This window comes from Bolinopsis microptera, chromosome 2, assembly GCF_026151205.1.
Source record: "Bolinopsis microptera isolate Bmic1 chromosome 2, MBARI_Bmic_1.0, whole genome shotgun sequence".
NCBI lineage: Eukaryota > Metazoa > Ctenophora > Tentaculata > Lobata > Bolinopsidae > Bolinopsis > Bolinopsis microptera.
The window spans coordinates 20,720,536-20,744,669 of NC_087073.1; the positions used below are offsets into that span (position 1 = coordinate 20,720,536).

Genomic DNA, 24,134 nt, shown 5'->3' on the forward strand with positions numbered 1-24,134 from the left:
CGTGGTGCTGAGCCCATTTTCGATAGGATCGTGATAGAGTCTTTAGACAGGGTGCAAAAGAACCGCAATTAGCATATTAATATATGACTTACGAACAAACATATGCCTTGAAGTGCATACTTTTTCAGTTATTGGCGAAAAACTGATTTCCGGTTCCAGAAATCATGCAAAAATATGGGTAGCTCGTTACTTGGGCTATGAAGGCCCTACAGATTTTTGAATGAGTGCAAATCGTGCAGAATGGCCATGTTTATATACAACTTATGAAGCAACATGTACCCTAAAATACTTACCTTTCGAGTTATTTGGGGGAGAAACATTGTATTATGTCCATTTTCTACCTGTAAAATACAGTCTCACGAGCTCATCTGTGCGCGCAAGGGAGTTTATGACGTCATCGCCAAAATAATACAAACGCTAATTACACGCGTTAGAGAGCAGTTAGAGATTTAGGAATTTCGACTCGTTGCTTAGTTTGCTATTTGTCACAATCTGTCAAAATATGAGGATAACTTTTTTTTCAGTTAACTGGTCCTTTAACTCACCTGGGTACTAGCGATGTATCTTTTGTAAGGATTATTATCACATCACTATTCTTATTTGTTCCACCCCATTCAACATAGGCGGTCCCATGCATATCGCCATCAAGGATAGACTGCAATAAAATTATGTTACTGATTGGATCTAAAATAGCAAGTAATTCATATCAAAGACATCAACATTATTCGAGACAAATATTTAGTAGTTAACTATAAGCAAAGGTTTTAATACAAAATCAAACGAGATATAATGTCTCACCTGTGTAATGTTAATCTTATTCCCCCAATCATATCCATGATCAGGGTTCATAGACCTTTTTTGCCTCCCATGTGATGCTGTACGATTTAGTTGTATCTCTAGTGGTTTCTTGGTATTATTGTCTCTTGGGTGAACAGCGAGTCTTCTGGTCTCACCACAGCCAATCACAAGTAAGCAAAGCAGCTCCAAAATCATCTTACATTGCCATTTCTGAGCTAGACTATTATTCAATAAAGATGTGTACTATAATATATAATAGGCACCGTAAATATTCCAAAATCACTAGTAAACATGAAATCAACATCAATCTAAGAGATATACAAAGACGAAGTTTCCGATTGTATGATGACTAATTTAATGCCAAAGGGTGTATTGTGTAATAAGCGTTAGAATTTAACTGTTCATATATCATCATTAGTCAATAGTCAAACTGTACCACCATTATAAGATCGAATTTTCATTGTCAGTAAGAGGAATAAAATTGGAATGAAAACTGTTGCACGGATGTGTGCTCATCAGTCATCACAAATGACTTGTTTTATGTATAATTTTCTACTCAGATGTTAGTACCAAATTCTTGAGGGTAGCTTGATTTACAGTACTTTTCATACATCAGAACCCCAATTTGCTGTAAATTATACTCCGATTTAAAGTACTATTATCCTTTCCCTTAATGGTAGGGTTTATTCAATAGGGTTTAGTCAATAGTTCAAATGAATAAAGAATATATTGCGGTTAGATATTTCCGAATACTAATATTACTAATCACTATTTCTATTTTCAAGCACCAGCCGCCAGAAAATAATTTTAGCCGCCTCTGGAAAAAACATCAAAACTGATTTTATGTAAATGGTTCTTTAACATTCGCTTGAAACAGTTGGTATCAGTAATACATCTCAAGTAAAACAAAATTTTAAGTAAAACAAAATTTAAATTTTATTGCCATTACAATGAATAATGATATCATAATAAATATAAGTAGACATCCGATAATAAACTTGTTACATCCAGTACAAACCAAGATGTCTGCCGACGCGACTTACAAAAATAAAGAAAGCTAGCATGTTATGTTCATTGTTCATAGTTTTTCTAACGAGCATACTTAGCACTTAGGCTGTACGGAAATAGCTTTAATTCTACGTCATATTAAAAACTTTACATCATTTTTGAGATACAAAAATAAATTTTAAAATAAATAACTCTTTTGCTGCTTAGGCGCGGCACCGCGCTTGACCCACATGCTATACAGTGTGTAGCAACACATCGCTGAAAACAGAAGCTGAAGGAGCTATAACAGATAAGCGGTGCGCCGCGCCTAAACCTAAAACCATAAACTTTAAATATTGTCAAGATATTAAACGAGTTTTGCAAAATAATATAGCATGCTGACTTCGTAGGATATTACAATTATACCAGTGCCAACATCAGTGGAAAAGAGTTCCATGCAACCGGTGATGGCTTGAGAAGCGTCTGTCATCAACTTCTCGCATGTGTGAGAGTAGCAATTAGAGCCTTAGATTTAGTAAAACAAATTTTTTTTTTTTAGTAAAACAAATTTTATTTTATACCCACAATCAATTCATATTTAGTTCAAATATTTAAAGTCAAAATAACCATTTCACATAAGTGGTTATATTATAATAAAATAATTTGTGATGAATTAATAAATTAATTTACACTCAAAAATGAACAAAATATACACAATTTTTACCTAGTGCAACACTGGTTCAGCGCGCGGCTGATCAAAAAAGTTTGATTTGATTTACTAACTACAGTGTACAGCGTACATGAAAAAATTACTTACTGAATCTTTTAATACTAGACACATTTTAATTCAGATGTTGTTCAATGAGTTAGCCACAAAAATGTTCAAATTATGTAGGAGGGTAAAGGACACAATTGCTAGTAGTGCTTCTTTGTGCCCGTTGACTACAATGAACATTTTGCGGAGTTTCTCCAGACGGCTTTTATCGGAGTGCGTGTTATTTACTTGGTTATGCACAAGCCAGGCCAACATTTTGTTTTTGTGTCAGCCGTGCTACCAGGTTGCAGAGTATTATAAACACTAAACAATTATACACTATACAAATTTGCTAATACAATATCATGCAGAGTCCGATCTAGCTGCAAACGTCAGACACCACAGTTCAGCCGCCAAGTACCGTTTAAGTGAACACCGAAACACGAGGTTTAGGTGTCATTTTGTAAATCACTTTATGGATGGATAATTCAGTAATTGTTGAAGAAAATTACAGTCACTGCCACCTATAGCGTTATGTCATGGGTCTGATTAACGGCCAAGAATAAACGTACGTGCGCGCTTAAGAAACCCGCGCAAATGTTGAGGTAGGGAGTAGCTGCGGCGCGCTTTTAACATATATTACGTATAGCGCCGTACGGAAACGGCAATATATAAGTAATTAAGTATTTGTTTACATAAATTCCACGTTTTTATCAATAATCTAGCATGGTCCAAAACTGTTAAAGTTGTCATTATGCCACTCATTATCGAACCTGCTTTGGGCATCTAGAAGAGATCGGTTTAGCCTTGATTTGATTGAGTTACAGGATGTGTTCACAAAGTCAGGTTTATTCTGTGGATTGGAGTCCTTGAATTGATTCCAAAGCCAAGAAGATTTATAAATAAAGTTATGGCTTGGCTTTGGTGGTATTAGACGGTCATCCCTCAGTTCAGACATGTTAAGTAAAGAGTAGAGAGATATGGGTACCCTATATTTCACTATTTTAAAAAGTTCAGTTATAGTACGAAGTTTGTAAAGATTATGAACAGTAAGGAGTTTATGACTGTTAAATAATGGTTTGGTTGATTCCTTGGAATAGAATTCAGCTCCTAGTTTTTGACAACATAAGGGTCTAACAAGTTTATTATGAACTACCGATTTAGAGCGGACACACTTTGCACATGGTTTAATACGTGGATTAACAGAGTTATTAACATTAGACTCATATTTACCCAGTATTTTACATTGAATAGGTCTAGAACGAGCACATGTTTTGAATTTGTTTTGGTATGAGTTTGCATCTCCAAAAATTATTCTAATACATCTCTTCTGTGTTAAGAATACAGGGTTGATAACTTGGTTAGAGACACCACCCCATACTGAGATGGCGAACGTAAGGTGTGATTCAAATAGTGTGTGGTATATCTGCTTGTGCAGTTTTATAGGTAGACAGTTTTTTATGCGGTAAATACGTCCACAAGCACTTCTTAGTTTCTTATTTAGTGATTTGATGTGAGGTTTCCAGTTCAGTTTATCATCAATCAGCACACCTAGAAACTTAGTTGTTTTAACACGTATTATTATGGAGCCGTCTATGGAGAGATTTAAATCATCGGGTGTACTGCATGTAGACGATTCATTTACACGTTTGTTTGGGGAGAAATACATATAACAGCTCTTCTTAGCGTTAATATGTAGTAGATTACATTTCATGTATCTAGAAATAGACGAAAGAATATCGTTAGCTACATTATAAACGTCTTTTTTCGAGTCTGCAGAAACGAATAGGTTAGTGTCGTCAGCAAATAAGATAAACTTGCCTTTATTAGATACGTTGCATAGGTCATTTATATACAGGAGGAATAGTAAGGGACCAAGAACAGAGCCTTGGGGAACTCCCCACTCAACAGGAAGTTTATCGGAGTTTTCATTTAAGACGTGAACATATTGGCTCCGGTTTGACAGGTAACTTTTTATCAAATTCAGTGCGTTGCCCCTAATTCCGTAATTATTTAATTTGAATAAAAGCTTCTCGTGAGATATCGTGTCGAAAGCCTTACTTAAATCAATGAAAATGCCAAGAACGTGTTTCCTGTCTTTTAAGTGTGATTCGATATGGCTAACAGATAAGTTCAGTGCGTGGCTTGTTGAGTGACCCTTTCTAAATCCAAATTGGTTCTCATAAATGATTCTTTTAGCAATTAGGAAGCTGTACATACGTTTATAAATAAGTTTCTCTAAAATTTTTCCAAATACTGGTAAGGTTGATATTGGCCTATAGTTTTCAAATAGTTCCTGATTATCTTTTTTATAGATGGGACTTATCTTTCCTAATTTAAGTTCATCTGGGAATATCCCCTGTTGCATGCAATGGTTAAAGTGCTTGGCTAAAAAGGGAGATATTATTCTAGCAGACTTTTTTATAACGTGAATTGGAATGTCACTAGATTTACCATTTGTGAACTCATTAATAATATCTATAATTTCATACTGTGTACAATCACTTAGATATATACTTGACTCACAGGTTTTAGGTAAGAAGTTTGAGAATGAGGGAATTGCATCCAGGGTTATATAATCTTCAGAATAATTTTCATTTAGTTTGGATGCAATCGACTGAAAATATTTATTGAATTCATTAGCAATCATCCTACGATTTATTATTTTTTGATCGTTAAGGATAAAACATGGCTTTATTTCACGCCTGGATTTTCCACGAATAGTGTTTATGATTTCCCACGTTTTCTTACTATCACCAGAGCAGTCAGTTAATTTACCTGCATAATGATTCTTCTTGACACGGTCAATAAGTACCTTGAGATGCTTCCTGTAATCCTTATATTCAAGGTATCTTTTTGCTATATTCATACAAGTGAGGCAATTACACTCCTCGCGTTTAATATTATTATTATTAGTTAGCAATAAACATTTTTTCTTCTGAGACTTTTTCCACAAATCATAGAGCGAGTCTTTCGTTCGAATTGAGGTAACAATACCACTAGTAATCCATGGGTTGTTCAAAGCGTTACGTTTAGATAATTTCGGTTTGTCAAGTTTGAATGCCTCGTCTAGGTGCTTCTGAAAAGTAGTGCAGAAACTACTGAAGTTTTCAGGAGGATTGGTATGTAGTTCATTATCAATTGATGTGAGAAAGGCGTCTACATTTGAGGTGCTATAGTCGTAATATTGTGCGTGTTTAAGTTTAGGTTCATCAGCTACAAAATTAAGACAACTATTGATTTGAAAGATGGCATGGTGGTGAGAAACATTGAGTTGCAACGTTCCTGTAAACAACGTGCTTTCGATTTCATTAGTGAAAATATTATCAATACAGGATGGTTTACATCCAGGCTTTTCGTGTGTTTGGATAGATATCGTTGGTGAGTACCCTAATCCGAGCATTATGTTTTCTAATTCTTGTGTGCATCTTCTATTGCCGTTATGGAGGTTAATATTAAAATCACCCATTACATGTACATTTAACTTTGGGAGTTTACCCATAATTACTTGTAGCTCAGCGAGAAACTCGTCAATGTCTCCACTAGGGGGTCTATAGATTACTCCTACGTTTATAGTTTTAGATTCTTGATGAATAGTCACAAAGAGGCTTTCTAAATTACTGGTGACGTTTGATACATCTACATTAACGACTGCATTAAAAGCATTGTGAACATAAACTGCAACGCCCGTTCCTTTCGATTTGTTATGCATTGTAGTCTGGTAGAAACTATTGAATCCATTAATAGGGTAAACGGAACTCTCTTCTGGGCTAATATTGGTTTCGGCAAGGCCTATGATAGGGAAATTGTGTTTGAGGCACTCTAATTCAGATATGAGATGGTCGAAGTTGCTTTTATTGCCGTCGATATTCAGGAAGAAAGAGCCACCATTTTTATGAAGATTGGCACTAAGTTCGTTATTAAATTTGTTGGTGGAGTAAGGCTTACAATATTCTAGAACTTGTGACATTTTCAGAATCAAGGGGTCGTTGTTATTGTTATCCGACTTACTAATCATATCTTTAAACGGGTTGTACTGTTTAAGGATTAGCGCTTTGCACTGACTACAAAAGTAATTTGAGTTGATCACGGTTGCTTCAGAGTTTTTGAAACATTTTTCATGTATAATGCAATTACATTTAAAACATTCAACAAATTTTTGACCTAAACATAAGCTCTTAAGGCAGTGACTGCATTTTTCCTTATTTGAGAAAGTTACCATACCTGGTAACTGTACCCGCCTCCTCCTCTGGCAACTGAACTGAAGGGTCTCCCGTCAACTCTGCTAGTCGGTCCTCTTCGTTTATCAACTCCTCGGTGGAGCCTGGAAAATATGGTTTGTTTAATTAGGCCAGCAAGGACCCTAGCACCTAGTTCGTTAAGGTGAAGCGTGTCAGGCCTGTTTTGTCGATCAACTGTCTTGGACAATTGATGGACCAACATGCCATAATGATCAGCAAAGCCATTAAAACCTTGCACACTCTGAACACCAGAACTCATAGATGTAAGACCGTTCGTCAGCAGTTCATTAAACAAGTTAACTTTTCTATTCAAATCAGCAATTTTAGTAGGAAGCAGCGGGCAAACATAAACAAAACATTTAGGGTTCAGCAGCTTAATTTCTTTTATTTTTGTTAACAGCGAACTACATACACTTCTGACGTTACTTTGAGGTTGCTTTATATCATTTATCCCGCACATGATAACAACATTGCTGTAGGATTGACAGCTGTAAGGGTCAATGTTGTTGATTATAGGCGCCCATTCTTTAAGGCCAGGCATGAGTTCACCAAATGTATTACGTTTATTAGTCCCAAACTTGAGCATTCCTGTATTTGAATCTCCTATCAAGATTGTAGAGTTTTTGTTCTTCCAGTTAACTGATCTGAACGTGAGGCTATATCTGATGTCCTGGGTGACGTTACCTTCTGGAATTGAATGAGTGAAAAAGTCTTGTGATTTTCTTGTCATATGATAGAGTGATCGGTGGGTGGATGTTAGGTCAGACTTGACACCAGACTTTTTGTCAAGGAACTGGATGGAGCATTCTTGGCCGAGGGACAGTGTGAAAATGGATGATTCGACATCTATAGTGGGCTCGTCGTCTGAGTGGCTGGGAAGTGAACTATTAGGGCCTTCGTACCTATTTATGAGACATGAATTGATGACAGGAGGTGAAGGATGCCTCTCAGGATGTGACTTGAAGGTGGGGTGCTGTTCGTAGAATAATTCCTTTTGTAGGACATTGATTTTCTCCAGTATCGGCTGAAGCACCAGGGGGATTGGGGTTGCATCGGCACCAGATTTGGAACCTGTATACGTGTAAGGAGCTCCGAATGCAACAGTTGAGCGGCCTGATTCAGACACAAATGACAATGACTCTAGTGATGTGGTGATATTTGAGGCTGTATCTTCATTGATGAATTCTAGTTTGAGGTCGGTGAAGCTTTTCTGATTGTGCTCTATGGTAGTTGTGGGTTCAGGGACAACTGTGGGTGGGTGGGTGAGTGGGTGGGTGGGTGGTGTGACACGACTAGGATGGACCCAGGGCTGAGAGCTTGATGGTGCTTGGGTGATTTGAGGGCTGCTTGAGGAGGCAGTTGATTTCTTAAGGTCATCCATACTAGACTGAAGCTCAGTGATCTGATTTTTCATAGTTTTAAGTTTCTCATTAACCTGACCTTCTTGGAGGGTCCGATGTTGAATATGTAGCTCAATGTCTCCTAGCTTGAGTATTCTCTCAGAAATGGTCTTGGTGGTAGCTCCGAGATCGTTTGTGTTGGATATCAGCGAAGTTAGTTTCTCCTCCATTTTCATGACAGTTTCTTCAAGATCCATGTTTTTATTCCTCAGATTAGACATATTGAGAAGTAAAGTCTCGATCTGTTGGTTGTTACGGATGGTCACGCCAGGGGCACTGAAACAAAGCGGACAGAGCCAATCCTCTATCTGTGTAACAAACTGTTCGGAAATACCTTTTAGATTACAACAATTGCTGTGCCAGGTTTGAGGGCAAGAGGTACAATCAATAATCCATGAGGTTTTATCACTAGTTCCACAGGGACATTTATCATACCTGATGTCCGGTTTCGAGGTTTCTCCTGATTTGGTGGCTTTCTTCGGGGCCTTTTTGGCTGGGTCCTTTGCTATATCCTTTGCTGTACGGTTGGGGGTTGCTGCGGTCTTGGTGTTGGTGTCTTTCTTTAATACCATATTCACGGAAAACAAGATCATGGGGGTGTGCCAGGTGCCTCCGAGGTGCCACTTTCATCGAGTCAGCTTCGCCTGAAATATATAGATCATGGGTGGTGGTCTGGTGGTAATGAGTTGAAGCCAGGGAATTGATGTTGAGAGACACTTGAAAATTTCATTGATTTGCATGTTGAAACTGAAAGGTAATTTAATGAAATAATTAATTAAATAATAAGACATATGGTGACATGATAGGGGGGGTGGGTGGGGGTGGTAGATGGATCTATTCATGCTTTGTTTGGGGAGGGTGGGTGGGGGTGGTGGATGGATCTATTCATGTTCTGTTTTGGGAGGGTGGGTGGGGGTGGTGGAGGGTTCCTTTTGGATTATTTATTATGTTCGGGGAGGGATGCAGATGAACTACAGGCTTCAGAGTGAAGACAGTAGAGATAAATGGGGGTTCATTTGAACAGGAAACATTGAGGCAGGCATGTCTGTTTGACAAACCTGCCACAAAAGGCTAGGAGTCAAGGTACAATAAACTTGAATAGTTCAATAAGTAAGTCAATTTAGAGAATAATTCATATTCATACTAAATTCAAGTAAATAAATATATAAAATCTAATCAATCCTAAAGAATAACTCATACTCAAATTAATCAATATCATTATCATTATCATAATATAGACACTCTCCAATATCATAACAATAGTGTAAGAACTTTCCGATAAATCAATATCAAGTAGATCATACTCTCCAAAACTACAGAAAATACAAATAATTCAAGGATGTGTCCAACCAGAAGCCGGCAGTCCATGTGTTACATAGACTTTAAGGGATGGGGTAAGGGAGGGGATTTGGATGATCTGATGATTTATGAGGTTGTGTTCCATGATCTACTCATCTTCGGTTAGAGCTTCATCTCCGACAGTGGCACCTCTTCACACACCCTGCAACACCCCCACAGATCTTTGATCTTTAGCAACACATGGACATTGGGCTCCTGGCCTCACTTGACATCCTCAAATTATTTGTTATATAGTAGTGTTGAAAGTATTAAAACTAGGTTATCAAATGTCGGACCAAAAAATGTTTTCTGTCATCTTAATCAGATCAGTTTCAGCAAAAAATAATTGTATGCATGAAAAGGACATTTCAAAATCAAAATTAAAACAAGCAATATAAAATTAAGACAAGAGACATATGAATACAATACATTACAATGTAGTGAGTAATCATGGCGTTACAATTTACTCTATTACGTTAACTTAAAACGCTAAAATTGATAAGGTTTTATGATGAAAAAACCAACAAATTTAGCGCTCGATTTTCATATACTCTAGTAGCAGGGTGTAGTTGAGTGTGCACTTCGATGTGTACTATTTCTGACAACACAGGGTTGTTTGTTAGGTCATTCTAAACCAAAATCGTTTAGGTGGACAATTTGTTTCGCTAGAGACAACCCTACAGGGCAAATTTTCTAAATTACCCTCAGTCGCGTATACGGGATTTTCGTATTTCGGCTCTTGAAGGTCATAGAGACTTAATTTTTAGCTTAAAATCGCCGCAATGGCCACATTTATATACAACTTACTAATCAATATATGGTCTAAAATTGTTTGTTTCCGAGATATCTGCAAAAAACTAATTTTAAGTTCAGGCGTAGGCACAAATTTCATCAAATTTGTATCTCCGCTTCTGAAGGTCTTAGAGACTCAAACTTTGGCTTAAAATTACCGCAATGCTCATGTTTATATTGACACTATAAAGGTCATAAAGGCCCAAAATGCTTACTTTTGGAAAAAATCCAGAAAAACTGATTTTCACTGTACTGGGGAAGTGAAAAAAATCTACTCTAGAAGCTAATCGAAATCGAGTATGCAGTTTGGTGTCTACAACTTTTCTAGAAACCAGGTCCTTTGTAAGGTCATTCTGGATCAGAATTGATAAGGTACGCAATTTCTATCAGTAGTTCCAACCCTAGGGGGGAAATTTCTAAATTACCCTCAGGCGCAAATATATGACTTTTGTATCTCGGCTTCTGAACGTTGTAGGGGCCTCTCTTTTAGGGGCCTCTCTTTTAGCTCAAACTAACTGCAAAGGCCACATTTACATACAAGCTATAAAGCAAGATAGGGTTTATAGTGCTTAGTTTTGGAGATATTCATTAAAAACTGTTTTAACTTTCGTGCATCCTAAAATAGTAACATCAAACATGTACTTAATTTTGGTATCCCGGGCTAAAAAAGTCTTACAGGCACTTTACTTGCAGCACAGCAAAAGTTCAGCATGAACACATTCAGATAATATTTATGAAGCAACACAATTCAGTTTCAGAAGCTCCTTCCAGCTATCTTGTGTTATCCCCAAATGTATACGTCTAACCATCTCTCTGGTTACTTCGAACTACTTCAATCCCCAAATTTATACATGAACATCTAACTATCTCGTACTACCACAAGTTGGGCTCTCTCCAGTACTGTTTGACTATTATGGCTAATCAACTTCAATCCCACCTCATGAAGTAGAATCTACTTTTAGCTACCTTTAATTCTGCTACCACCAACACGTTATAATTGTAGCTCTTTCTAGCTCTTTCTAGCCCGAAGTAGCTAGAAGAAGCTAAAATTTGTGGGTACTGTTTGCTAGTGTTAGCTGGATCATAGAGCAGAAAGTAGTCTGAGGTTGCTGGAATTAGTGCTAGAATTTGAAGGTGCTGGTGATAGCTGAACAGAGTAGGAGTAAGTCTGAGGTTGCTGAATAGGGCTAGAATTTGCAGGTGCTAATACAGGTGTAATATAGTAGCATAACAAAAATTATTGGATGTTGGTGGAAGCTAGATAGAGCAGGAAGTACCATTCAGAGATTGCTACAAAGAGCTAGAGTGGAGATAGCTGAATTGAAGGAAACTAGAAGTAGATTCTACTACATGAGGTTGGATTGGAGTTGATTAGCTATAATAGCCAAAAAGTACTGGAGAGAGCCCAACTTATGTTAAGACCGGGATCTGGGCTTAATCCCGATCCTTCATTCCGGTCCCGGTCTTAATCCCGGTCCTGGCACTTTTTCCCAGTCCCAGTCCCGGCCAAAAAATCGGTCCCGGTCGAGCCTTGCCTTTAACGAGATGATAGTAACCAGAGAGATGGTTAGACGTATACATTTGGGGATAACACAAGATAGCTGGAAGGAGCTTCTGAAACTGAATTGTGTTGCTTCATAAATATTATCTGAATGTGTTCATGCTGAACTTTTGCTGTGCTGCAAGTAAAGTGCCTGTAAGACTTTTTTAGCCCGGGATACCAAAATTAGGTACATGTTTGATGTTACTATTTTAGGATGCACGAAAGTTAAAACAGTTTTTAATGAATATCTCCAAAACTAAGCACTATAAACCCTATCTTGCTTTATAGCTTGTATGTAAATGTGGCCTTTGCAGTTAGTTTGAGCTAAAAGAGAGGCCCCTAAAAGAGAGGCCCCTACAACGTTCAGAAGCCGAGATACAAAAGTCATATATTTGCGCCTGAGGGTAATTTAGAAATTTCCCCCCTAGGGTTGGAACTACTGATAGAAATTGCGTACCTTATCAATTCTGATCCAGAATGACCTTACAAAGGACCTGGTTTCTAGAAAAGTTGTAGACACCAAACTGCATACTCGATTTCGATTAGCTTCTAGAGTAGATTTTTTTCACTTCCCCATCTATAAAAAAGATAATCAGGAACTATTTGAAAACTATAGGCCAATATCAACCTTACCAGTATTTGGAAAAATTTTAGAGAAACTTATTTATAAACGTATGTACAGCTTCCTAATTGCTAAAAGAATCATTTATGAGAACCAATTTGGATTTAGAAAGGGTCACTCAACAAGCCACGCACTGAACTTATCTGTTAGCCATATCGAATCACACTTAAAAGACAGGAAACACGTTCTTGGCATTTTCATTGATTTAAGTAAGGCTTTCGACACGATATCTCACGAGAAGCTTTTATTCAAATTAAATAATTACGGAATTAGGGGCAACGCACTGAATTTGATAAAAAGTTACCTGTCAAACCGGAGCCAATATGTTCACGTCTTAAATGAAAACTCCGATAAACTTCCTGTTGAGTGGGGAGTTCCCCAAGGCTCTGTTCTTGGTCCCTTACTATTCCTCCTGTATATAAATGACCTATGCAACGTATCTAATAAAGGCAAGTTTATCTTATTTGCTGACGACACTAACCTATTCGTTTCTGCAGACTCGAAAAAAGACGTTTATAATGTAGCTAACGATATTCTTTCGTCTATTTCTAGATACATGAAATGTAATCTACTACATATTAACGCTAAGAAGAGCTGTTATATGTATTTCTCCCCAAACAAACGTGTAAATGAATCGTCTACATGCAGTACACCCGATGATTTAAATCTCTCCATAGACGGCTCCATAATAATACGTGTTAAAACAACTAAGTTTCTAGGTGTGCTGATTGATGATAAACTGAACTGGAAACCTCACATCGAATCACTAAATAAGAAACTAAGAAGTGCTTGTGGACGTATTTACCGCATAAAAAACTGTCTACCTATAAAACTGCACAAGCAGATATACCACACACTATTTGAATCACACCTTACGTTCGCCATCTCAGTATGGGGTGGTGTCTCTAACCAAGTTATCAACCCTGTATTCTTAACACAGAAGAGATGTATTAGAATAATTTTTGGAGATGCAAACTCATACCAAAACAAATTCAAAACATGTGCTCGTTCTAGACCTATTCAATGTAAAATACTGGGTAAATATGAGTCTAATGTTAATAACTCTGTTAATCCACGTATTAAACCATGTGCAAAGTGTGTCCGCTCTAAATCGGTAGTTCATAATAAACTTGTTAGACCCTTATGTTGTCAAAAACTAGGAGCTGAATTCTATTCCAAGGAATCAACCAAACCATTATTTAACAGTCATAAACTCCTTACTGTTCATAATCTTTACAAACTTCGTACTATAACTGAACTTTTTAAAATAGTGAAATATAGGGTACCCATATCTCTCTACTCTTTACTTAACATGTCTGAACTGAGGGATGACCGTCTAATACCACCAAAGCCAAGCCATAACTTTATTTATAAATCTTCTTGGCTTTGGAATCAATTCAAGGACTCCAATCCACAGAATAAACCTGACTTTGTGAACACATCCTGTAACTCAATCAAATCAAGGCTAAACCGATCTCTTCTAGATGCCCAAAGCAGGTTCGATAATGAGTGGCATAATGACAACTTTAACAGTTTTGGACCATGCTAGATTATTGATAAAAACGTGGAATTTATGTAAACAAATACTTAATTACTTAAATATTGCCGTTTCCGTACGGCGCTATACGTAATATATGTTAAAAGCGCGCCGCAGCTACTCCCTACCTCAACATTTGCGCGGGTTTCTTAAGCGCGCACGTACGTTTATTCTTGGCCGTTAATCAGACCCATGACATAACGCTATAGGTGGCAGTGACTGTAATTTTCTTCAACAATTACTGAATTATCCATCCATAAAGTGATTTACAAAATGACACCTAAACCTCGTGTTTCGGTGTTCACTTAAACGGTACTTGGCGGCTGAACTGTGGTGTCTGACGTTTGCAGCTAGATCGGACTCTGCATGATATTGTATTAGCAAATTTGTATAGTGTATAATTGTTTAGTGTTTATAATACTCTGCAACCTGGTAGCACGGCTGACACAAAAACAAAATGTTGGCCTGGCTTGTGCAGTGCATAACCAAGTAAATAACACGCACTCCGATAAAAGCCGTCTGGAGAAACTCCGCAAAATGTTCATTGTAGTCAACGGGCACAAAGAAGCACTACTAGCAATTGTGTCCTTTACCCTCCTACATAATTTGAACATTTTTGTGGCTAACTCATTGAACAACATCTGAATTAAAATGTGTCTAGTATTAAAAGATTCAGTAAGTAATTTTTTCATGTACGCTGTACACTGTAGTTAGTAAATCAAATCAAACTTTTTTGATCAGCCGCGCGCTGAACCAGTGTTGCACTAGGTAAAAATTGTGTATATTTTGTTCATTTTTGAGTGTAAATTAATTTATTAATTTATCACAAATTATTTTATTATAATATAACCACTTATGTAATATGGTTATTTTGACTTTAAATATTTGAACTAAATATGAATTGATTGTGGGTATAAAATAAAATTTGTTTTACTAATTTGTTTTACTAAATTCAATAAAGTTTCTAGTTTCTAGTACAGTGAAAATCAGTTTTTCTGGATTTTTTCCAAAAGTAAGCATTTTGGGCCTTTATGACCTTTATAGTGTCAATATAAACATGAGCATTAATTTTAAGCCAAAGTTTGAGTCTCTAAGACCTTCAGAAGCGGAGATACAAATTTGATGAAATTTGTGCCTACGCCTGAACTTAAAATTAGTTTTTTGCAGATATCTCGGAAACAAACAATTTTAGACCATATATTGATTAGTAAGTTGTATATAAATGTGGCCATTGCGGCGATTTTAAGCTAAAAATTAAGTCTCTATGACCTTCAAGAGCCGAAATACGAAAATCCCGTATACGCGACTGAGGGTAATTTAGAAAATTTGCCCTGTAGGGTTGTCTCTAGCGAAACAAATTGTCCACCTAAACGATTTTGGTTTAGAATGACCTAACAAACAACCCTGTGTTGTCAGAAATAGTACACATCGAAGTGCACACTCAACTACACCCTGCTACTAGAGTAATAGTACTTCTTAGGATGTAATCATAACAAAACACATGCGCGGCGCTTTTTGGATAATGATAATGAAATTTTTGGTAATATAATAATAGTAGTAAATCTTTCAAAGTACGAAATATCTCTTTAAAAGAGCATCCTAGGCACCTTATAGATATCAAAACGCATAAAAAAGAAAACAAAAACATCAACCATCTTCTAACTTCTTCCACTCCTCCCTATCTAAAGCTAAAAATCTAAGGTCTTCGAAATCAGTCAAATTCTTAAGTCTAATATCAAGATTTCTACTAGTCAAGTCTTTTCTAATAACATCTAATAAGTTTAAACATGGTCTACCCCGTCTCCCTTCCATAAAAATATCAGAATTTAAAGCAAATAACATAGAGGTGTATGCTGGTGAGTCTTCCTGTCCTTTTAAGATATGTTTGTTTTAAGATATGTCCTAACATTCTCCATCGAAACTTAGAGACTCTCACAGACAAGGGAGTGACATAACAACGAGCATAGAGTGCTTCATTAGAAATAACCCCAGTAGGCCATCTGATGTTGAGGATTCTTCGGAGAATATAATAATAAAATAAATTAAATGATTAATAAAATTTTGAATCCATATTTTATTGTCATACGTTGTATGACCCGCCGCGCACGAAGTGCGCGGCTCCCCCTGTATCGTCAGAACGATTAAGTGAAACGACCGTGGGTGTCACAACGTGATACAAATATTTTATTATTATTTAAAATGCATGAATGGTGCATTCATTTTTAATTTAAATATTTCAATATTGATTTAATTTGTCATATGTTGAATATGACCCGCCGCGCACGAGTGCGCGGCTCCCCTGTATCGGAAATACGATAAAGGTGGTATAAGTAAAACAACAATGGTGGTACGTCACAATGTGATACAAGATTTAATCATTTAAAAATGTTTGGTTTGATAACTTTGACAATAAGCAACAATTATAATATTTGTTTTATTCTGAATTAAAATTACAACAATAATTATTTAAAACTGAAAATATGATTTCTGTATAAAAAAATTACCTGGCATGCACTTCTCGCGCATGTAAGAGAAGCAATAAAAGTTTTAAATTTGCAAGCTAGGTTATCAAATTCCGGGCCCAGAATTATTTTTCAGCCTAGTATGTAGTAGCCGTTCATTTATGACGTGACTCGGCTCTTAAAGCAAATTAAATGAAGGCGAAGTTTATATCTCCGCCTAAAGCACATTCCCCAAATTGCATTGCACGCGCATTACTGTAATTTCTTTCAAATTTCGTAAATCGAGATAAATTATTTTGCAATGCATTCAGAGTTAATATATGCACTTATACAAATCACTTGCAATACTTTTGAGAGAGAATAACAAGCTCAAAAACTCTATTGACTTATTTCTCCATAAAAAGCACAATAGCGTTACAAGTAGATTTTGTCGAGGTGCCTCGAAAGTTTTCTAAAACGATTCCCTGTTCAATTTTGATCTGACAATGCCAACTTATATTAGTGCATAATCAAGGAAGTTTCGTACGTTGGATGTGCTTTTGGCGGAGATATAACGTGTGCCTTAAATGAAACACGCAGGTCATAAATTAAAAAAAACTTAAGTTATCTTTGATCTTGCAGCATAATGGCCTAGTCCCTAAAGTAAAAGTAAAGTAAAGTAAAATGTATGACATCACATCATCACACATGTCTACAAACTATCATCGCACTGTGTGAAAAAATATATAATAAATATTTCCCCACCAACATTAATTAATTATCAAATACAATATTTAAAAACAATTTCATCAAAAACATTATCCTATTTTAAAAACTTCCCAGTGGAATAAAGATTTATAAAACGCTTCTTTGCCACATAAGGATGGAACCAAAGATAATTGTTATGTTTCTCTTTATTACTGACATAACTGGCTCCCTCAATTCTCACTAAAACTTCATTAGAAACATTCCAAAAAAAGCAATCATTTGTGATACTTTTAGAAATCATATCTATCTTATATCCTTCTAATTTAATTTTAAAACCTAAAACTGTCACAGAGTTCTTGACGTCCGGAGGGAGTTTGTTCCAATATGGAATAACTCGCTCCGGGAGAAAAGACTTCTGGATATTCTTGACCTTTGTCACACTTTTACTACATCTATTGGATGAAACCAGATTAAGACCTGATCTGCTTGGTCTGAACAAGTCTGTACCATAATCAGTCATACCATTAATAACCTTAAAAGCTTCAATAAGGTCCCCACGTATTCGCCGCTCTGCCAGCGTTGTCAAATTGAGGATTTCCAGTCTACGGCTGTAAGGAAGAGTACCCACCTCATCAATCAGACGGGTAAACCGCCTCTGGACGCTCTCCAGCTCCAAAACAGTCCCCCAACTTCCATGAGCCGCAGGTGGATTCCACAATTGGACACAATACTCAAGATGAGGTCTTATTAAAGCTTTATATATAGCAATCATAACAGCCTTTTCTCTAATAACTAAATTCCTTACAATCCAACAAATCATACGATTTGCCTTAGCGATACATGCTTTGATCTGTTCGTTCCAAAGCAGGGAGCTATGGGTAATAACCCCCAAATCTTTTTCCTGTGCAGATACTTCAAGTTCTATACCATTTACCTTATAATTTAAATTAGGATTGTTGTTAAAATTAATGTGCACTACTTTGCACTTGGCAGGATTAAATTGTAAAAGCCAAATACTTTCCCAAACTTCTAATTCTTCGATATCTTCAGCAACACTACCGTGGTTAGCTGCATTACCAATTAATTTAAGATCATCAGCAAATAACTTTATCTTATTTTTTACAAGGTCAGGCAAATCATTAATATACAGAATGAATAGGAGAGGGCCTAGAACTGACCCCTGAGGAACACCAGTTAAAACATGTTTAACCTCGGACCATTGTCCTTCTACAGAAACCCTCATAGTCCTGTCTGTCAGAAAATCTTTAATAACATCTAAAACCTTTCCTTTGACACCAAAGCCTTCCAATTTAGACAGAAGTCTAAAGTGGGGGACTGTGTCGAATGCCTTACTAAAATCAAAGTATAGAAGATCAACCGGGGCACCTTCATCTAAAATGTCAAGAATGTCATCAAATGTCTCTAAAAGATTAGATAAACACGATTTACCCTTAACAAATCCATGCTGATGCTTCGAAATTCGATGTTCTAGAAAATGTAATACATGTGCTCTCACCAACTTTTCATACACTTTGCACAAAATACAAGTTAATGAAACTGGTCTATAATTTAAGGGGTCCGATTTAATACCCTTTTTAAACAATGCTACAACAGATGCAGATTTCCACACTGCAGGTAAAGATCCTGTATCTGAACACTTTTGAAATAATAAATAGTCAATGCTTCAACAAAATTGTTGTCATAAGCTAGCGATTTCAACAACTTCGGATGAACACCATCCGGACCAGAACTCTTAAAAATGTTAAGCTTTAAAAGTTGCTTTTTTATATCAGAACTACTGACTTCCATATCATCACTATCATCAATACTCTCATTGTCAGGTCTTAAATTCTCAGTTTTAGGGAGAGGGCCAGGTGGTTCACGCACAAAAACAGAGCTAAAGGCACTTGCGAGTACCTCAGCTGACTCAGTCGAACTATCTGTGCGTGTACCATCTCCTCTATCTAAAGAAACCACACTAGATTTAATTTGACGTTTATTTCGTAAATAAGAGTAAAAAGACTTACAATTCTGCTTCAGATTAGATGTAATTTTCTTTTCATAGCTAACTTTTGTCATATATCCTTTTCTCTAGATTTCCTATATTAGGATATAATATCTTTATGTAACCCCATGTTTTCCTTAAGCATGGTTGTTTTATATGACAGACTCTAGAGACCTACTAGAGCTTACGATCCTTGACGGAGCTTTCTTGGTGAGTTACTTTCTCTCCGTCAAGTGTTTATGGGTTTATCCCTTTTACTCTTTATAGAAGTATTGTGAGTTATTCAGATTGACTAAAGGTATTATTTACTATACATTGATATAGATCATTTCAGCTTGGTTATACGATTACTGGGTTTCATTGCTTATTACCTACAAACATTGGTAGCAGGAAGACAGCAGACTACACTCAACGATGAAGAACAAAGTTCCATCCTTCAGTGGGAAGGCCAGTGAGTACAGCAAATGGAAGAAGCTAGTCACCATGTGGGCGACAGTTTGTGAAGAGGATGACACTAAGAAACAGGGTGTCTTACTTATCATGAACATGGCTGACAAGGCGTCAGATTTACTAATTGATGAAGCAGACACTAGCGTAGCTGTAATCATTAAAAAATTGGACTGTATTTATGAAAGCGACAATGATCTTATGGACCAATTTGATCAATTTTACAGATTTAGACGCAGTAAAGATCAAACTATGAAAGAGTATATTCACTTTTACGAAAGCAAGGTTGCTAAACTGAAAACTGGTGGACTTGAAATTCCAGATTTAATTCTTTCATATCTAATTATTGAAGGAGCGCAGCTCAGTGAAAGTGACAAGCGCATCGCTAATGCAACATGTACTAATAAAACTATGAGTGACTCCAAAAAAGCACTGTTGCGATTAACTGATTCACATGTTAACACCCCCTTAATCACGTCTCTTCCAAGATTCAGATTAGACCCGTTGTTAAAGAGGAGCAAGAGATAAACTTCTATGGGAGTCATCAAGAAGAAGAGGAGGTACTGTACAACAGAGACAGAAGAAATCAAAGACCCCCATTTAACAGAGATCAAAGAAACACGACCTACAGCCGCGAGTGTTATGGATGTGGTGACCTGAACCATATGATTAGAGACTGCCCTCATGTACGTGAATTGCGGCAAAGAATGACTGGATCCAACAACAGATCCAACAATAATAGCAGATCCAACAATAGCAGATCCAACAACAATAGCAGAGGCTATAATAATTATTTATGTTCTGAAGAAGCTAGCTATGATGATCAGTTTTATGAGAGCCAACAGAGCTCATCTGATGTAAGTGGGATACCTATATTCTTCCAATCTAATATTGGAAGCGAGATTGAGACTATAATTTTAGTTGACGAAACAATCAATCAAGCAGTTCTTGATTGCGGAGCCAGTCGTACCGTATGTGGCACAGAATGGTACACAATTTACCTAGACTCACTCCCTGAAAAGGTTAGAGAACAAGTGACTGAATACCCTTCCGACACCATGTTCAGGTTTGGGGTCGGCACTATGAGAGCATCAAAGAGAGTTCTTATCCCAGTGACAATATGCAAACGTGACATCAGATTAGAAGTAGATGTGGTAGCCACGGATATTCCCCTCCTCATATCACTACAGACTATGAAAGCTTTAGGAATGAATATTGATTTTGAGACCGATGAAGCTAAGATTGATGGTAATTCATTCTCCTTAACAACAACAAGTACAGGACATTATGCCTTACCACTAGCAAAAGAGAGAGACCCATCCTATGTCAAAAATGTCACTTGTGAGATTATGATTGCCAATGAAGATCATACAGGCTTACTTGAAGCTAAGAAGAAAGCCCTTAAACTTCATAAGCGCTTTGCACATGCAGGTTCAGGGAGAGTAATTAAACTTCTGAAGAATGCAGATATGTCCAATAAAGAAGTTGAGAGAGAGCTGATAGTTTTAGATACCTCTTGTGACTACTGCCTTAAACATAAACGTGCTCATCTAAGACCCACAGTTGCTTTACCTCTTGCATACCAATTCAATGAATTAGTAACTATGGATCTCAAGCAGATAAATGGAACTTGGATCCTTCATTGCTGTGACTATGTAACCCGTTTCTCATCTGCACACGTCCTGATGAGCAAAGACTCAGATGAGGTGATGGAGAAACTTTTTGAATGTTGGATTTCAGTATTCGGGCCACCGGAAAAGATTCTTACAGACAACGGCGGAGAATTTGTCAATGACAAATGGCAGTCAATGTTTGCAGCTTTCAACATACTACACAAAGACACTGCTTCAGAAGCACCATTCCAGAACGGTATTTGCGAACGTCACAATGACTTGATTGGTCACATGACTCAAAAGGTAATGGAGGATGTTAAATGCAAGATTGAAATTGCTCTTATGTGGGCTATACACGCTAAAAATTCTCTTATTAGCGTACTAGGTTTCTCACCGTACCAGTTAGTCTTTGGGAAGAATCCAAACATTCCAGGAAATAGTACCAATAAATTACCAGCAATGTCATCGTACACATCCAGTCAAACTGTTGCAAATCACCTAAACAGCTTGAGAATGTCTAGAGAAGCTTACATCAAAGCAGAGAATGCAGAAAGAGTGGCTCGTGCGATGAGAGGACGAGTTTATGCTGGAACACACCAAAGGTTCTTCAGTGGGGATATTGTATATTACAAGAAGAGAGACTTAAAACAATGGCAAGGACCAGGAAAAGTACTTGGACAAGATGGAGCGCAGGTATTGGTCAAAACAGGAGCCAGAACCTTAATAAAAGTCCATCCTTGTAAGCTAATCTTAAAGCAAACTGCTGAAAAACAGATGAACTCACCAGATCAGACACAAGCAGAAGAAATTGAACAGACTAATAAGAGTCCTGAGAAACAGACAATCCCTGATAACACCGACAGTGATTCTGATGATGATGAACCTAGACCAGTCATTCCTCCATTAGAACAGGTAACAGAAGACACTGCTGCAAGCACAGAGCATAACAACATCGAAGTTGACGCAGAGAAAGAAAATGTGCAAAATGAGACACCAGAAATACAGCCTGAGTCTATGGAGATAGAAGCAACAGTCGAGGAACCAGTCAACACAGAGGAATTCTTTGATGCTGAGGATTCCATAGATGAGGCAAAGGACAATGGAATATCTTCCAGACTTAGATCACGCTCATCGACTCAAATGACAAAAGGAGATGTCATCTACATTAAGAACATTGAATTCAACACATGGGTGTCATGCAGCCTAATTGAAAAAGAAGGACTGGCAGGTGAACGATGGAAAGTTGTCAACAATTCAGGTGAACGCTTCATTGTTGACCTAGAATTGGTCGAATGGTTACGAACCAAAGAGATGCCTGCTAAAAATGATGATGCAGGATTATTTGCTGATGCAATTGGAGACGAAAAGATTTGGTTAAACATAGCTAGACCATCATCCAACGAAGAAGAAATTGCAATGGAAAAGGAAATGCAACAATGGCAGAAGTTCGACGTCTACGAAGAAGTTGATAAAATAAAATTTCCAAATCAAGAAGTGTTATCATGTCGTTGGGTTATAAATCAAAAGGAGAAACCAGAGGGTTTATGCACCAAAGCTCGCCTTGTGATAAGAGGATTCCAGGAGTCCAATCCTCAGGTAGCTGACTCACCTACAGCTGGTAAATGTGTCACAAGAACATTCATCATGCTAGCTAACATGATATGTTTGAGTACAAACTATTGTGCATTGACGTACGTGCTGCCTTTTTGCAGTCCAAGCCTTTGGATAGGTTGATATTGGTTAAACCCCCAAAGGAGAAGAGAACTGATAACAACATGGTTTGGAGACTCAAGAAGCCTGTATATGGCCTGAATGATGCTGCCAGGGCATGGTATATGACGGTGAAAGAAGAGCTTATTCTTTATGGTTGTGTTCAGATGCCACTTGACAAGTCAGTTTTTGTGTACCAACCCAATGAAGAATTCTCGGGTTTCCTAAATGTGCATGTGGACGATTTCTTAGCGGCGGGAAATAAGGACTTCCATGAAAAAGTTTTAAGGAGATTGAAAGAGAAGTTTCAGATTGGAACAGAGGAGTACGGTGACTTCACCTATGTTGGTTGGAACATAAAACAATCTGCTGTATCTAATAATACCGTGACTATTGATCAAATAGATTACCAAGAAACTAAAATTAGCCCTGTAAGTATAAGCTCAGGAAGGAGAAATCAACCTGATTATGAACTGAGCGATCTTGAGAAGACTGAGTTTCAACAACTACTAGGCAAGCTTCAGTGGATAACATCTCAAAGCCGCCCTGACCTACGCTACAAAGTCCTCGAAAGCAGTATGAAAGCAGCAAAGCCTAGAGTTTCTGATTTAATAAATCTAAATGCTATTGTCAAGAAATTAAAGAAGCAAACGGTAACCATAATGCTTCCATCCTTGTCTAAAGACATCTCTCAATTAAAGATCTATGCTTATGCTGATGCTTCGCTTAATATGCTCCCTGGTAGGACATCAAGTGCACGCGGGCACGCTATATTTCTCGTTAGTGGAGACAGTGCAGGAATTTTATCATGGTGCTCAAGAAAGATCAAAAAAGTTACCAAGACCATCAGTTATGCAGAAGCCATGGCTCTTGGTGAATGTTTGGATGAAGCTTATCTGATACGAGAGACTATCATCACCGCTCTATGTCTATCTCAAAATAAGACAAAAGACACTGTTCCTATCATTGGTTTAACTGACAATTTATCTGTAAAAGAGAACATCTACTCTACTAATCCATCTGTTGACTTAAAGATGAGAGTACAAGTTGCATATCTCAGAAAGATTATAGACGATGAGGAGATAAACAAGGTTGTATGGATTCCTGATCCTCAGCAACTAGCTGACTGTCTTACCAAAAGTCCAAAAAATAAAGATCCAGTGGAAAATTTACTGGCTGTTATTCAGACTGGGAAGCT

At 37.2% G+C, this 24,134-nt stretch overlaps 2 protein-coding genes across 4 annotated transcripts in view; one reads left to right on the forward strand and one right to left on the reverse strand.

Moving 5' to 3' along the window:
• The window catches only part of LOC134811735 (uncharacterized), a 32,387-nt gene extending 31,367 nt beyond the window's left edge, over nucleotides 1–1,020 (reverse strand). The window contains exons 1-2 of the mRNA XM_063818767.1: nucleotides 799–1,020; nucleotides 546–655 (exon numbers count right to left, since the gene is read on the reverse strand). Coding sequence (XP_063674837.1) covers nucleotides 546–655; nucleotides 799–993 — 305 coding nt within the window. The 5' untranslated portion in view covers nucleotides 994–1,020. The remainder of the gene's footprint in view (nucleotides 1–545; nucleotides 656–798) is intronic.
• LOC134811736 (DNA polymerase eta-like) overlaps nucleotides 1–24,134 on the forward strand; it is a 56,891-nt gene that overhangs the window by 18,425 nt on the left and 14,332 nt on the right. The window lies entirely within an intron of this gene.